At 35.6% G+C, this 18,274-nt stretch overlaps 1 protein-coding gene and 1 pseudogene across 1 annotated transcript; both read left to right on the top strand.

Moving 5' to 3' along the window:
* Positions 1–5,633: 5,633 nt before the first annotated feature.
* Positions 5,634–6,484, top strand: LOC148562713 (uncharacterized). The gene is made up of 2 exons (XM_088490967.1): positions 5,634–6,064; positions 6,184–6,484. Exons 1-2 carry the CDS (start codon positions 5,634–5,636, stop codon positions 6,482–6,484), a joined length of 732 nt encoding a protein of 243 aa, XP_088347093.1.
* A 9,086-nt stretch (positions 6,485–15,570) lies between these two features.
* On the top strand, positions 15,571–18,038 carry LOC110263814 (uncharacterized; annotated as a pseudogene).
* Positions 18,039–18,274: the final 236 nt, after the last annotated feature.

Raw genomic sequence — 18,274 nt, forward strand, 5'->3', positions numbered from 1 at the left:
TGAAATAGAATAAACCAAACCGAGGATAGCACATGAAAGGCAGTTTAACTGAAAAAACGTGTGTGTATATATATATATACTAATGAATTTTTTTCGTCGGTGTAATTCTTTTCACAAAATTTAATTTTGGATTAAAAGTATATATAGTTTGTAATTCTATTAATAAAATTTTATATTGATTTAATACTATTTAGTATTTTTAAGTATATTAAAATTGATGATAATATAAAAATTAAAATCGTAAATAATTAAATGAATTGTAATTATAATTTTATTTATATCCAGTTGTTTTTTACAATAAATGATCATTTATTGTAATTCAACAATTGGATTGATAAAAAGTAATCTTTATAAAGTGAGATACCAGCAATATAATTTTACTGGAAATATTTTGTCAAATATAGGTACAATAGAAATAAGATACCGAAGATAAAATGATGGATATTTTTTAAAATAAATAAAATGAAATCATTACTTTTACATATATTTTAAAATGTTTTGTTAGGTATTTCGTTTAATGAGACAAATAATACAAAGTCAAGTATTTTGGTAGTGTCATTTCTCATTTAATTTGTGATATCCAAAGAGGGCACTATAATATCACAATCAGAAAAAATGACCCAAAGTACTTATGAAGTTTGCGAATACTGACAAAAGTATTCATAAACTAAGGAAATTAATGCTGTATTCATAGAAGATGGGTTATGTGCGATAAAGTGATCCAAATCTTAATTTTTTTTAATAAAATTTTTACATTATCTCCATCTTTAACTTTAACTAACTTTTTCAACTTTTCATAACCCAACCTGCACCATGGAAACCTTTGTCATAGAGTCTGAAACTACTACTACAACAGACTATCCGAAATCAATGGTGGTGGTGGTGGTGGAGGAGGACCTCGACCGGTTCCTAGCAGAAAAATCCAATATAGTGAGTTCTTTTCTATTTTTTTCACCACATCCCTACACAAAAAAAGTCCCCCAAATTAAGAAAAAAAAAAAAAGAAAGAAAATAACTGTAACGATTAAAAACTGTTCTTTTATAGTTCTTTCTCTGATTCTTCAACGATATTGGTTGATTCTGTTGTTAATCTTAGTGTTTTAATTCTCTGTTCCGTTACTATCCAGAGTTCACATGATAAATGTTCATTTCGTCTGTCCCTAGAAGCGCAACATCACTATTCAATTCGGTGTCGGCCCACCGAGGCAAAGGAGGGTGCCAGCGAAGGAGGCTTGCGTGAGAAGGTGGGTGATACTCTGCGGCGAGCTAGAGGTCTTTGAGGTGGCCGAGAAAGAGCATGGAGACAATGGAGTGGGAGTAGAAAATGAAGGCTATAAGTGCGATGGAGAAGGCCATGAAAAGGAGGATTTGAGAATATTCTACCGTCTTGTCCTATTAAACACAAAAAGACAGGAAGGCAGACAGAATACTGTGAGTACCACAAACTTTATGGGCATTCTACCAACGATTGCTATGATTTAAAGAATGTCATTGAGAAGTTGGCCAGGGAAGGTCAACTAGACAGGTACTTGGCTGAGAGGTCGGACGATCAGAGGAAAAAAAGAGAGATGAAAAGGGGAAACGACAAGAACGCCTCCCATAAACCCCTGAATGACACATACACATGATTAATGGCGGATTTGCGGGAGGAGGAATTTCAAAATCATCACAGAAAAGACATCTTAAAGAGGTGTGCCAAGTCAGAGAAGATAACAAAACACTCGACTTACCAACCATCTCGTTCACTAAAGAAGATGCTCAAGGGATAACGCCTGACCACGATGACCCAGTGGTGATAACAATGATCCTCGCTAATGCAAACCTCCATAGAACTCTAGTGGATCAAGGTACCTTGATAGATATACTATTTACACCCGCCTTCGATAAGCTCGGGCAGGAAGAAAATGATCTAAAGGCGTACCCAGACAACCTCTTTGGGTTAGGGGACACGCCGATCCAACCTCTTGGATTTATCTCCCTATGCACTACTTTTGGAAAGGACACTAAGTCAAGAACGTTAAGCGTTGACTATATTGTGGTCGATGTTGTATCAGCATACAATGCCCTAATAGGACGAACCACTTTAAACTGACTTGTAGCATTTATCTCTACACTTCACTTGTGTATAAATTTTTCCATTATAGAAGGAATTGCTACCATAAAGGGAAATCAAAAGTTGGCGCAAAGTGCTATAATAAAAGACTTAATCTAAAAGGCAGCCCAGGGAGAAAAGAAATCAACACAATTAAGGTTGGTGACATTCGAACTCGGGAAGAATTGCGCCCTCAACCTGGAGGAAAGGTAGAAGTAGTCCAAATCGGAGATCACCTTAAAAAGACGACGAATATAAGAGCTAATTTGGAAGGAGGACTAAAAGCACAGCTCTTTGACCTCTTACGAAAAAACTCCGATATCTTCACTTGAAAAATCTTCGATATGTCTAGCATAGATCTCGACTTGATGTCTCATAAGCTCGCTGTCTACCCAGATTCCATACCTATTCAGCAAAACCATTGAAAATTCGGACCTGAAAGGACACAAGTCGTGGAAGAACAAGTACAAGTGTCATTGGAAGCCGAATTCATAAGAGAGATAAAGTATCTATTGTGACTAGCTAACGTGGTTCTGGTAAAGAAGTAGAATAAAAAGTGGAGTGTAACACCCTAAACAACCAAAATCACAAGATTTTCTCAAAATCCAAACCAAAACAGAAAATCAGAGAAAAAAACTGGACAGAGAATAGTAGGATACTCACCATAATATCTAGATAGAATCGAAAAGGGTGAGAAGAGCGACGCGTGGCTGCAAACGGCTCGTCAATCGGAGCACTGGAGAGAAAGTTATGGTGATTTGAAGTTGATGGAGTTAGGGTTTTCTATCTTCTTCCTCTTTTCTCCATTTCAGCGCCTCTCCCTCTTTGTCTAAGGTTAATGAGCTGAAATGCTCATAACTAAGGTTTATATATGTCGGGTCTTAGGCCCAACTTGGGCCCGGTTAACATATATGGCCCGTTTGGTTTTACTTTGGGCCAAAACTTTTAAGATTAGCGTTTTAATCAAGGTAGTGAACTCGTAGTTTTTATATTGACTTGGAAGTCCGATGTAAAATCATAATTCGTAAAATCGTAAGACGAAACGTAAACATGACTCGTAAATTTTATAAGTCTCAAATAAACCAAATCAGTAAAATCACACATAATTCACATAAATCATAACCAGTCACAACTCTTCACAACTCAAATTCATACAATAACACTAAATTAAATCCAAATAATAAATAAAACACCCACATTGTTAGATGACATTCTTAACTCTAATATATATCCTAACAACATATTAGATTACAGAACCCTAAACCCACACAAAAAAAAATGTTTTATTAATTTAGAACAAAACAAAATAGAGCAAATTAAAAAAAATTACAAAGTAGAACATATATATGTTATATTCTAGCAAACCAGATTAATAACTAAGCAAAGAATGTGTAGAGCCAATACCTAGATATAATCAAAGAGGATGAGAAGAGCAGCGCGTGGGCGTAAACGGCTCGTCAATCGGAGCACCGAAGATAAAGTTATGGTGATTTGAAGTTGATGGAGTTAGAATTTTCTCTCTTCTTCCTCTTTTCTCCATTTCAACACCTCTCCCTCTTTTTCTAAGGTTAATGAGCTGAAATGCTCATAACTATGGTTTATATATGTTGGGTCTTGGGCCCAACTTGGGTCCGGTTCACATATATGGCCCGTTTGGCCTAACTTTGAGCCAAAATCTTTAAGATTAGCGTTTTAATTTGCGTTTTCATTATTTTTACCATATCAACTACCATTATTTAATTTTTTAACCTTTCTCACTCATAATTAATTTTCTCAACTGTAGTACCAGACAGATCTCAGCCGGTATTGCTGATCAAATTTCTAGTGCGTGTTTTTATGTAGAAAACTATGTTTTTTGACTCAGAAAAATCCACTGAGTCCAAATATCATATTTAAATGATCAAATTTCGATTGCTAAATTTCTAACCATTTTGGCCATATTTAATTAATTATGGTTTGACCGGGTTTTACATGGAGAATGTGTGTAGACTACACCAACCTCAACAAAGCTTGCCCCAAGGACCCATATCCTCTACCAAGCATTGACGCTCTGGTTGACACAGCCTCAAGTTATTGGTATTTATCCCTTATGGATGCATACTCGGGATATAACCAAATTCTGATGTATAAACCGGACCAAGAGAAGACCTCTTTCATCACTCCTAAGGCTAACTATTGTTATGTAGTAATGCCTTTTGGATTAAAGAATGCCAGAGCCACATATCAACGACTAATGAAAAAAGTGTCCCCCCCCCCCCACTTAGGAAAACTCATGGAAGTGTATGTGAATGACATGCTCGTAAAAACTAAGGACGACTTGGCTCTCTTGTCTGACCTCTCAGAGGTATTCTCCACAATAAGAAAGCATGGGATGAGGCTAAACCCCTCAAAATGTAAAGAGGCATAAAGGCAAACCTGAATAAGTGTAGAGCCAAACTAGAGATGAAGAGCCCGACTTGTTTCAAAGAAGTCCAACAACTAAATGGGAGGTTGGCGGCACTATCCAGATTTTTGGCAGGATCATCGTTGAAGTCCCTACCATTATATTCAATTCTCAGAAAGGGAAAGCAATTTGAATGGACCCAAAAGTTCGAACAAGCCTTTCAAGGCTTCAAAGCATTTTTAGGTCAACCCCCCATACTCACTCGACCTAACGTCGAAGAAGAGCTCGTCCTCTACTTAGTAGTGGCAAACTGAGCTATAGCTTCAGCCTTGATCCGAGAAAATGAGAATGGGAAACAATCTATTTACTTTGTCAGTAAAGCCTTACAAAGAGCAGAGTTGAACTGTCGAAAGATAGAAAAGTTTGCGTATGCTCTTATCCTCACCTCGCGAAAGCTCCGACCTTATTTCCAGTCTCACACTATAAAGATCCGTACTAATCAACTAATGAATCACATTCTACAAAAGACGGACCTAGCAGAAAAGATGCTACAATGGGTTGTAGAACTGTCCGAGTTCGATTTGAAATATGAATCCCAGATAGCAATCAAATCCTAGTACCTCACTGACTTTGTGGCCAAATACACTAAAAGTCAGGGAAGTTTAACAACTTGGAGCTTATATATAGATAGATCATCCAATAAAGCTGGCAGTGGAGCATGCGTCATCCTGGAAAGTGAACAAGGAACTCGGATAGAACTCTTGTTAAGGTTCGAGTTTCCTACTTCTAATAACCAAGCAGAATATAAAGCCTTGCTTGCTGGCTTGAAGCTGGCTAAAGAGGTGGGAGCACAAAGGTTAATAGTATTTAATGATTATCAAGTGGTAACTTCACAAATTAATGGCACTTATCAAGGCAAAGACCCCAATATGAAGAAATACCTAGATGAAGCACAAGAATAACTAGCATAGTTCTCGGAAGGAGAGGTCCGACACATAACTCGGGAGTCAAATGCCCGAGTAAATGTCCTTTCCAAGTTAGCTAGCACCAAGCCAAGGATAACAATAGAAGCCTCATCTAAGAAACTCTCCAGGCACTATCAATAGCAAAAGAAGATGACAATTCAAGAATAATGATCATATCCGACCAAAACCTAGGATGGATGGCCCTATAGTCAATTATCTTAAGTTTGATATTATTCCTAAAGATGAAAAAGAGGCTCGAAGGCTCATAAGGGAAGCAGAAAATTATACATTGGTCCACAATGTTCTATACAAAAGAGGGATATCAATACCTCTCCTAAAGTGCGTCCTGACCTCTAATGTGAAGGAGGTCTTAGAGGAAGTACATAATGGCATATGTGAAAACTACTTGGGATCTCACTCACTAGCTAAGAAGGTGATCCGAGTCGGCTTTTTCTGGCCAACCTTGCAACGAGAAGCAGCCGAGTTTGTCAAAAAGTGCTTGCCTTACCAGAAGCATGTCAACTTTCATGTGGCACCTCCCAAAGAGCTTATTAGCATCACCTCACTCTGGCCATTTGCAAAATGGGGTCTCAATCTCCTTGGACTATTCTCTCAAGCACCAGGGCAAGTAAAATACCTCATGGTGGGATCGACTACTTTACTAAGTGGATTGAGGCAGAACCATTAGCAACCATCACTGCCCAGTGAAGTCGGAAGTTTCTCTACAAGAACATCGTCACAAGGTTTGGAGTTCTCCACTCCATCACCACGGACAATGGGACTCAGTTTACTGATTCAACCTTCAAGAATTTGGTGGCCAGCCTCAAGATAAAGCACCAATTCACATCGGTGGAACACCCTCAAGTCAATGGACAAGCCGAAGTCGCAAACAAAGTCATACTGGCTGGGTTGAAGCACCGACTACAAGATGCAAAGGGAGCATGGGCAGATGAGCTTCCTCGAGTCTTGTGGGCATATCAGACACTCCCCATTCTACAACAGGGGAGTTGCCTTTCCGACTTGCTTGCGGAATGGAAGCCATGATTCCTATAGAAATCGCTAAAGAATCACCAAGGGTTACATACTACAATGAAGGAGTTAATACCTAAGCATAAAGGGAAGAACTCGATCTCCTCCCAGAAGTCCGAGAATAAGCTTGGATCAAAGAGGAAGCAATAAAGCAAAGGATGACCCTAAGGTATAATCAGAAGGTGATCAAAAGAAGCTTCACCACAAACGACCTTATATTGATCCGAAATGACATCGGGACTCAGAAGTCGAGCAAAGGAAAGATGACAGCAAGATGGAAAGGACTCTACAAGATCGTTGAAGTCTTAGGAAAGGGTTACTACAAAGTGTCTGACCTACAAAGAAGAGAACTCCCAAGGTCGTGGCATGCGTATAACCTGAAGAAGTACTACAGTTAGGTAGCACACCTTGTTTCCTGGTGTACTCTTTTTTCCGACTTCAGAATTTTATTCTGAAAAGAGTTTTTACTGAAGGGGGTTTTAATGAAGCACCATAACAAAGGATAAGGGTAGGCAAAAATCCCTAGTAGCAAACTCATGTAAGGCATTTTCTTCATTAATGAAAAATTCGTTCTTTCTTTATAAGTTTCCTATAAAAACGCATTAATTTAAGCTCGATAAACCACAAAAATCATTGCCCGACCTAGCATGCTTGGCAAGATGAAGTGACGAGGTGCAAATTAATATAAGAAGTTATATAAAAAATTCGTGAAACCGACCCTTAAAATCAAGGCGGGATAAAAACGAAGTATAAAAGTAACTTGACAAAGTTCGACTACACAAAGTCGAAACTTACAAAGGAAATCATTATACCAAACTCACCGACATCACCTTTTAACTTAGCTAAGAAATAACATTAAAAGTTGCTAAGACACGATCTTCAACTAAATGACTGAAGAGGCTAAGAACTAATTCAACAAAGATCTATATTCATTATCAAAATAAAGAAAGATTCTTTAAACGAAAGAAAATTAAAAGTTGTTTAAAATACAACTAAAACAAAATAATTTGTTTGAAAAACTATTGCAAAAGATGTTCATCCAAGACCCACATCCCGGGCCATAAGAAAACTACGAAAAAGTACAAGGAGACTACAAAGGATTAAGTTCATCCCCAGTAACCACGTCCTCAGCTCGGGCAGGAGTCGGGTCATACTAAAAAACTGGCACAGCCGGAATAGGACCAGTCGGTGAAGGAAGGAGATCGAAACTAAAAACCTCGGGAAGAACCTTGGGATTCTGAGGAGCCTGACCGACCTCTGCACCTGAAACCTTCGGGTTGGGCAAAGGGACCTCCTCATCATCCTTAGGAGCTGGGACGATCTTTCTGTCCACTACAATATTATCTTGGCTAAACAGGAAAAGGTCTGCCTTGGGAGCAAGACTTGGAACTGGGCCTTCATATTTGCAAACATCTCGTCCATTCCCTCAGCCACACACTCCTCAAGCATTGCATATCTGTCCCGAGAATTAGCCAGCTCATTCTCAAGGTCAAGCCTCTCCCTGAAAACGCAGATATAACTCTCTTCTGCCTTCTTCTTCAGTCCTTCCGACATGGCCAAGGATGCCTTCGCTTGTTTTAGCTTGGCCCGAGTTTTACCCAGGTCAGACATCAGTGAATCCCTCTCTTGCTCAAGCTCCCTTTTTGCCTCCTTTAGGGAATCCACTTCAGCCCGAGAAGATACCAAAAAGCTGTGAGTAGCTCTGAGAGGAGTCTTCTCTAACTCCCTGGCCAAGGCAGCACACACACACCTGCCATTTGAATTCCACCTCGAGCCAGGAGCTAAATGTGGTTTTGGATGGTTCGTCAAAACCCTTATCATATATACTATCCCCCTCAGAAATCTTCTGCCTTTTGGGACGAGGTTCAGATGAAAAAGGAGGAGGGCGGGCCACATCACTGTTCGACGTAGAGAAAGGGGAATTGTTCGAGATCTAGGGACGGGTATAATCTTCCGCGAAGAAGAGGTACCCGAGTCCAACTTTGTAGGGGAAGGTCGGGTAGCAGTATCACCAGCTTCTTTTAGTTGAATACCCCAAGCCACAATGTTCTTTCTGGTGGCCCGAAGTGTCTTCATGGCAGCAGATTTAGAAGCCATTATTTTTGCAATACAAAATAAAGGCACATTAATTGTCAAACACAAACTTACAACCATAATTCATAAGCAAAAGGTAAGAGAACTACCTAGCTCGGACAGAAGTTAACTGGGATCTCGTAAAAAAATTTTGGTGTCCAAGTAAAGAGCTCAGCCCAGCACTCTTGAAACAGGCTAATTACACTTTTCTCGAGCTCATTTAAGTAATCTACATTATATTTGGCCATCACTGGTTTCTCTTTCCAATATAATGAAAAATATGGTTAATCATTCTCATCTAAGAAGAAAGGTCGGGCATCCTCAACCGCTTGGATTTTGAAAATAATTTTTAAAATCGTGGAAGGACTCATCAAAAATGGAGAAAATCTTCCTACCCTGGACAGCCCGAAAAGAAACCTAACCTAATTTCTTGGAAGAACTAAAAGGTTTGGTCAACACAAAGAGTAGAAGGACATTTTCAGGGAAGGTCGGACATCCAGCTCCCGACAAAGGAGCTGGTATATTTTCAAAAAAGCACATGAGTTCGGGTGTAGTTGGGTAGGGACAACGTTACAAGTCCAGAGGACATTAATCTCAAAGTCAGAAAAAAGAAGCCTAATGTCTAGCTTAGTAAAAAAACAATCATAGGCATAAAATAAAGGGTGTTTCGACTTATCCAATGGGGGAAAACTTAACCTCTCCTCAGGATCAGCTACAACCATTGTTCTGAAAATCGGATCGGATCGGCCGGTCGAACGGGTTTAACTGGGAACCAAAGTAGAAAATGGTCCGATCCTCCTACTAAAACCGTTGATGACAAAACTACTAGAGAACCGTTGAACCGACCGGTAACCGGTCAGTTAGACCGGACCAGGAACCGACCGATTCGTATGAAACGCCGTCGTTTTGATTTTGTTAAGAAAAAAAAAACCCACCCACACCCACGTGAGTTACTCCCCTCACGGCCTCACCCCACCAAACAACCCTTCCTTTGAAAGACAACACAGAACACACAGCAAGAGCAAGCCCTAGCTCCTTCCCAACCCAAAAATCCAACTTCCTGGACGGAACTGCTGCCGCCGTTCGTCTTTGTCGGCGTCTCTGCGGCCTCTTCCTTCTCCTTCTCCGTAGCGTCTCCCCTTTCTAGCTCGGCACGTCTTCCATTCACAGGTGAAATCGCTGCTCGAGGCCTTCAGTTGGTGCGCTGTGGTGTCGTTGTCGTGTCTTCGTCGTCCCGCCGTCGTCTTCTTGCTGACAGTGGAAAGTTAGTGAAACTATGATTTACTGATTTGAGGTTAGTGGAAAGTTGAGTCTGTTACTCTGTTTCAGGGATTTGAGGTTGAATTTATGATTTGTGATTTCTTGGGTCTTTTGTAATGCTGCTGATTTGAGTTTGGAATTTGTGATTATTGATTAGTGACTTGTTAAGCTGCTGTTTTGTTATGGCACTGAGTGTTTTGAATTTGGAATTTGTGATAAGTGATTTGTGATTAGTGATTTTGTTATGCTGCTGTTTTGAATTAATTTAGGGGTGATTATTTGTTATGCTGCTGTTTTGATGGCTCTGTTTTGTAGATGCTAGTTGCCGATGACTCTGAAATACGAGGGGTTGTAACTTTAGTTAAATCAACACTAATTTAATGGCCACTTTAATTTCTTAAGAAAATCCTTCTCTCATTCACTTTTTTCACAATGATTCATGTTTTAGATTTTGTTCTATGTCTAAATCTGGAGAATTTGTAAATTTTTTTGCCTTGCAAATGAATGAATGATGATGCAGATAACATGAAAGACAAATTTTGCAGGATGTAGGTGAAGATATAGATGAGATGTATGATGAATTGTTTAAAAATGATGGGAAAGTGGTATTTAAGAGGAAAGATCAAAAGCCTGCTATTGCAGAAGTTGATGATGATGCCGAAAGCCTATCGTGTAAGCCTCAAAAGCAGTATATTAAACTTGTAACTTCGTTTTTATATGCAATCTATCACTTTTAGTGGCATGTTTCTTCTTGTATTTTGATAAAGATCATATGGATATAGTTGATGATATTTTATGTAGTGTTTTAAATTTCGAAGATATTTTAAGATTTATATTAGACTATAATTATATTTTATGCTGTTTATTTATAATTTATTTATTATTCTATTCTAAAATGGTTTTTTCAGTTGAACTACCGATTAGACCAGTAAACCAGTGATTAGAGCGATTTGATGACTGATCCGGTTCTCAGAACCTTGGCTACAACTATTTCATAATTTCTCTCATCCTCCCGACTTTCACACAACCTATGGTGCCTATGGAAGGTCTCGACATACTCACTATCAATAACGGAAATGGGAGTAAGAACATAAATATCCACCCAAGTCAGATGAGAGGGGACTTTGGTAGACATGTTGTGAATAATAGAATGAGACATAAAGCTATACCTACAAACACAACAAACAAATCGTCACAAAGAAGTCGGACACCAAATAAAGGAAATCGTATTTTCAACAAATAGCGTAAAAAGTTCGATTTCAAAAAGTTTTTTCACAAGCAAATTCAAGAATTAAAAATGCGTCACTTCTGAACTACCAAAAAGAAACACATTTGGGGACAAAGCAAACACAAGTACTCAGAACAACCAAAAGACAAAAAACAAGAAAGTGGATAAAAACACCAACATTGATGAAACGCGAAAATGGAAGGGCACGTCAAACACTAAGAAAACTCGAACATTCCTCTTCGAAGTGCAAAGAAATCTTCAAAAGAATCAAGATGGAGAAATCTTGAAGCTGAGAAATGGTTATGAAGCAAGAACAAAGGAAGAAGAATGAAGGAGTTTTCGATGAAAAAAATGATGAAATGCAAAGCGTTTCAGAAACGAAAAAGAAGGGAGAAGGAAGAGATGGGGCTTTTATAAGAAACAAGGCGCAAAAAAGCATTTTGCACCCCTCTTTAAAGCCATGCGCCGATTCCCAAGAAACTGTCGCGTAATTCGTCATGTCATTAAAGAGGCAACGTTTTAAAATTTTGAAACACGTCGAGTACCCGACCTCTTGAAGGCGCCGTACCCAACGATAGAAACTGAAGCCACGAATGCTTGGGCTCGACCTCATGAACAGCTCGAACTCAAATAGGAGCACTGTTCATACCCTGGCCAAAATATAAAGTCAGGCCCAATAAAGATAAAGGCCCACCAAATAAGGTGTCTCCTTTCTACCTGCCCGACCTCATAAGAGGTTGGGTACGACGACATAGGATCGGTTCTGCTCATTTGAATAAGCAACCGAATCCTAAAATATTTTCTACTATCTCTCTACTCTATCTAGAAGGAAAATCTCAACAAATTTCCAAGATAAAGGGAATGGTTATCCACCAATAAAGGTGGAACTACTCAAAAATGTAGTTATCTATTCTACTATAAATACACGGGCACCTTTCAGGTATATTCACGTCCCAATCTACTAAAAATCTACCTAAATCCCTTGCTAACTTAAGCATTGGAGTTTCTTGCAGGTACCACCCCCACCTCCTCTCGAGGAACTCAGACGGCGGTACCTCGGCACCAATACAAGTTAGACGCTGCCTTAAAAGGAGCCTGGACTTCACGTTCAGGCCCAAATCACCGTTTCAGGTAACTCTAAAAAAAATGTTTAATCTAATATTTATAAACACGTCTTTACTGATCTTGTTATCACACACACGATCTTGTTATCACACACACGCACACACATGCATATATATATATATATATTCCTTTATACTGCAAATAGTAATACAATTATTATTTGTCTCATTTCCAAACAAGATAGGTTAGAATCAGTACATTTACATAATTTGTTAATGATATAAAAAATGCAGAATTTAATTTAAAAATGGAGAAAAAATAATGTAACTCAATAATATTATATCATGGTGTGTTATGAAAAAATATGAATCTACAAATTTACAGTATGATAAATCGTAAGATGTGTTTGTTAGTAACAATAAACTAAAAAAAAAAAGCTACAAAACACAACATGCGTTATGCATGAGAGTGAATGTATACTCGAAACGTGTCCCCCAAGCCCTGCGCCTTTGACCAACTATGCATGGGACGAAGTAAAACACAACCTATATTTTGCTGGTGTACCACATTGAACGCAAGTGCATGCACAACACTATTTTTTTATTTTTAATATTGGATTAACAATGGTGTTTTTCTAAATTGTAATCTATTGTGGTATTTTTCTAAAATGTGGGATGATTTAATGTACGAAGTATAAATCGGACCGTCCAATTTTTAAGAGGTACAGAAATCAGACCGTCCGATTTCTTTACTCGGACCGTCCGATTTGTGTACTCCAAACTTTTAAAATTTTTTAAACACAAATCAGAAAGTCCGATTTGTGTACCCCCATAGTTTTAAAAAACATAAAAAATTATCATGTTAAGGTATAACACTTATTCTACTTCTATATTTAAATTTTTTAGCCTGCACAACACATGTTCCCTCTTTTCACTGGTTTTTTTTTAGTTGCCTTTTATATGCTTTGCTGCATTTGTGTTTTACTCACTATGTTAATGAGCATGTATTTCTTTTGTATGTGAGAGAGATGGTGAAAAAGTGTTCTTCTCTTTTTTGTCAGTTCAAACAGTCTTTTATTTTTTAAAATTTTAATTTAATTAAAATAGTTTGTAATTTTATATAAATTACAAAACATGTTATTAAACATTAGGATAATTTGCAATATGTAAATTTTTTTATTAATATATTATACTGTTATTGTTATTGTTAATGTTATTATTATTATTATTGTTATATTATTACTGTTATTATTATTATTGCTGCTATTATTAGTATTATTAGCACTGTTTTTATCATCATCATTATTATTTTATTATGTGTAGTATACTACCGTCGTTACTATTATTAATTTATTATTACCGTTAATATTATTATTATTAGTAGTAATAGCACTGTTTATTATTATTATTATTATTATTATTATTATTATTATTATTATTATTATTATTATTATTATTATTATGTGTGTACGGCTGTTTATTATTATTATAATAATTATTACTGTTTTTTTTTTTTTTGTGTGTGAGAGAAAAGAGTGTATCTCAGAATCATGAGAGAAGAGAAGTGTTTGACATTGCTATGGGAGTTACAAATTAGTGCCTCCGATTTGTTCTATTTTTTAAACAAACAATCACAAATCGGACAGTTCGATTTGTGATTTCGAAAATAAAAAAATTTTTATTGCTGAAATCGGACCGTCCTATTTTTATTTTAAAAAATAAAAAAATATCAAATACAAATCGAACCCTCCAATTTATAGTTTTTTTTTTCAAATAGATTGGACCCTTCGATTTGTAGTTTATTTTTTTCTTCAAATAAATCGGACCGTCCGATTTGAATAAAACACCATATAATAAAAAATACCTAATATTCCAATAGCAATGTATTACACATATATTTAATCAATATAAAAAAAATTAGCCGTTTTTTTTACTACTACTACTATGTGTGTACCGCTGTTTTATTTTTATTATTATTATTATTATTATTATTATTATTATTATTATTATTATTATTATTATTATTATTATTATTATTATTGGCAGATTACTAAAAATTTATTGCCTAAAAAATTTGATCTGTCATAAACCTATAATGAGATAACTGCAGTCGCCTTAAGTTTAGTTTGGTAAAGATTTTACTTTTCAGAAGTATCTTATAAAAGATAACTTTTAAAAGTTAGCATTGTAAAAGTTGTAGCATTTGTATTTGGTAAATTAAATAAAAAATGGCTTTTAAGCATAAACAACAACAAGTGCATTTGGTAAAATAACTTTTAAAATTTAAAAATATTATAATAGACATCAATGTAAGAATTAAATTTAAATATTAATTAATGTACGAGGTTATATTAGACTTTTTAATTTTGATAAGCAAAAGCTAATTTTAAAAAGCTCATCCTTAGGTGTTTTCAAAAGCATTCTTAACTTTTAAAAGTTTCAAGCATAAACATATGGGCTTTTTATTTATCAAACATAAAACGAAGTGCTTATGCTTTTCAAAAGCACAGCACCTCTCCAAAAAACTTTACCAAACCAAGCCTTAACCGGTTCCATCACATTTCGCAAATAAGCGAAGTAAAAGGACATTATGCACTATTCAGTGCTTTAGTGAAGCGATAGAGGCCGGAAACTCATATATTCCACCTTTTAGTCAGCGAAGTGACTGTCATCTAGAAGGCATTATACATAATCTAAGGTGGCCATGGTCCCCCCCAAAATTTTTTTAAAAAAATAGTAAATAGTAATAATTAATAATATTAATTTTTTTATATATAATATTAAAAAAATATGTTACAAAATTTTATAAATTAAAATAACTAAAAACTGCATTATGTATTGGATATTTGAATTATTGTTGTTCTTGTTAACAAATAGCCCATTCTAATAATTAATAAAAATGGTTCTATTATACTAGTTCAACTCCCAAGCCCATACTATTAATTAAAGTAACACTAGTACATTTTTCAAATATTTGTTTTAAACCATCAGAGGCATCAGCGCCACTTTTCTCTCTCTTTTAGTGGTTTCCAAACTTTTGGTCTTCTACTCTTCTCATTCTAATTTTCTTTCCATACCAAAACAAGACATATGAAGAAAAACCATTGAAGTGAACAGCAAAATATTAACCATTGAATGCATAACAAAGATTCAAAGAGGTATATTTCAATTTTTTTTTAAGTTAATAACAATGTCAAGTATTATTTACATTATTTATTTAAAATAATTAATTTTTTTTATAATGGATAGTGTTCAAAGATTGAAGTGAGGACAAAACTCAATAGAATTATTTTTGGGTGAGACTTGGAATAAAAAAATATTCAGGTAAATCAATAACTTTATTTTTGGTTATTATATATTTGTGTTTCTAAAATTATTTGTTATTGCTCAATAGGTTTAATATTTTTTTTAAGAAAATAATATATATGCAATTATTTTTGTTTTTTTTTTGTTAGATAGTTCAAGTTAAGTTAAAAATGTCAAAGATGAAAATAATTCACTCATTTTTCAAGAGAAAAGAGAGAATATATGATGAACAAAATTCAGCTTCAGATTCTTTGAGTAATGTTCAAAATATTATTGAACAACCTGTGACACAACTTGTTGAGCAAGATATTCAACCCACTGCTTCCAAAATAACAAGGACTGAAATAGATCAAGTTAATATTGATACATTGATGCGTGATCCCGGAAAGCGTCCGCAAATTTGGAATTATCCTATCAATCAACAAGATGAAATCCGTAGAGCATACATAAAGTTTGGACCATATCAATTTATTATGGATGAGTACCCTCTTTCTGGTCTAGAAAGTCATCCTCGTCGTTTCAAAGCTCATTGGTTTAAGAGTTTTTCTTGGCTAGAATATTCGCCAGAAGTAGATGTTGTATTTTGTCTTCCATGCTATTTATTTTCTAGAAAATCAAGTCCATTCACATCAGGAGGATTTCACAATTGGAAAAAAGTGAATAATGGAAAGGATTGTGCATTTTTATCTCATGTGGGTAAATCTCTCTTAATTCTCCTCATAATATTGCTGTTAAGTCTTGTAAAGATTTGCTTAATCAATTATGTCACATTGACAAAGTATTGGCTAAGCAAAGCTCACAACAAGTTTTAAGCAATAGATTGCATCTTAAAGCCTCTATTGATACTGTCAGATGGTTAACATTTCAAGCTTGTGCTTTTAGGGGACATGACGAGAGTCATGAGTCTCAGAATCGAGGAAATTTTCTTGAAATGTTAAAATTATTAGCTTCTTACAATAAAGAAGTAGATGCAGTTGTTTTGGATAATACTCCTCAAAATGCAATATACACATCACCTTCTATTCAAAAGGAAATTCTACATATTTTTGCTAGAAAGGTGCAAAATGAAATTCGCAATGAGATTGGTAATGCAAAGTTTTGTTTGATTGTTGATGAAGCTAGAGATGAATCTAGAAGAGAACAAATGGCACTTGTTGTTAGATTTGTTGATAAGCATGGATTTGTCAAAGAAAGGCTAATAGATGTTGTTCATGTCAAAGATACTACTTCTGCTACTCTAAAACAAGAGATTTGTTCTGCATTATCTCATCACAATCTCAACATTCAAAATGTTCGAGGTCAAGGGTATGACGGAGCTAGTAATATGCGTAGAGAGTGGAAAGGGTTACAAGCTTTAATTATTCAAGAATGTCCTTATGCATATTATGTTCATTGCTTTGCTCATCAATTACAGCTAGCTCTTGTTGCTGCGGCTAAAGAAGTTGTTGATGTTTATGCTTTTTTCCAAAGTTTGAGTAATATTATCAATGTTGTGTGCTCTTCTTGCAAATGCAATGATGAATTACGATTTGCTTATGCAACTGAAATTATCCATTTAGTTGCAACTAATCAAATTGAAACAGGAAGGGGAGCAAATCAAATTGGCACATTAAAAAGATCAGGAGATACCAGGTGGAGCTCTCACTTCAACTCAATTTGTAGCCTTTTACGTATGTTTGGAGCAACAACTTCAGTTCTGGAAGATTTGGCTACTAATGGATCTACATATTCTCAACGTGGTGATGCTACTTATGCTCTTAAATCTTTATTATCATTTGATTTTATTTTCATTTTGCATATGATGAAAGAAATCATGGGAATCACTGATAAACTTTGTCAAGCATTGCAACGAAAATCTCAAGACATTTTGAATGCTATGCATCTGGTTTCTAGTACAAAGTCATTGATTCAACAGTTAAGAGATAGTAGTTGGGGAGCACTTTTGGAGAAAGTTAGTTCTTTCTGCAATGATCATGCTATTCAGATACCTGATATGGGTGCTTCTTTTAGTGACATAATTCGGTCTCGTCGTAAAAAGGATGTTGTCACTGTTGAACACCACTATCGTGTTGACATTTTTACTAGCGTGATAGATTTTCAATTGAAAGAGCTAAATAGTAGATTTAGTGAGCAAGCAACCGAGCTCCTCATATTGAGTACATCTTTAGATCCTAAAGATGCTTTCAAGTTATTCAGTGTTTGCAACATATGCAATCTTGCAAAGAATTTCTATTCTTTAGATTTTTCTGAGCAAGAAAAGATTCAATTGGATTATGAGTTACAACATTATGAACTTGATGTGGTTAAAGCTCCAGATTTTCAGAATTTGTCTACTCTTGCTGAATTGTGTCAAAAATTGACAGAGATAGGAAAATCAAATATATATCCTTTAATTGATAGATTAATTCGTCTTTTTTTGACTCTTCCTGTGACAACAGCAACAACTGAACGGGACTTTTCAGCTATGAAGATTATTAAAACAAGGCTTCGAAACAAGATGAAAGATGAATTTTTAGCAGATTGTATAATTGTATATATTGAAAAGGAAATTACTTCAAAATTCACTTCAGAGATGATAATTGATGATTTTAGTTCCATGAAGCATCGTCGAGCAAGTTTAAAAATATCAAAATCTTAAAGTATGTAGTTGAACATTGACTTTTATATAATATAATTACTTTTTTGATATATATACTACAAATCATATTTTGTTAATTTTTTGTTATATTTTATATTTAATTGGCCCCCCTCTTATGAAATTTCTGGTTCCGCCACTGCACACACGCACACACATGCATATATATATATATATATATATACACTGCAAATAGTAATACAATTATTATTTGTCTCATTTCCAAACAAGATAGGTTA

This window comes from Arachis ipaensis, chromosome B6 (genome assembly GCF_059453495.1).
Source record: "Arachis ipaensis isolate K30076 ecotype BB chromosome B6, ASM5945349v1, whole genome shotgun sequence".
Classification (NCBI taxonomy): Eukaryota; Viridiplantae; Streptophyta; class Magnoliopsida; order Fabales; family Fabaceae; genus Arachis; species Arachis ipaensis.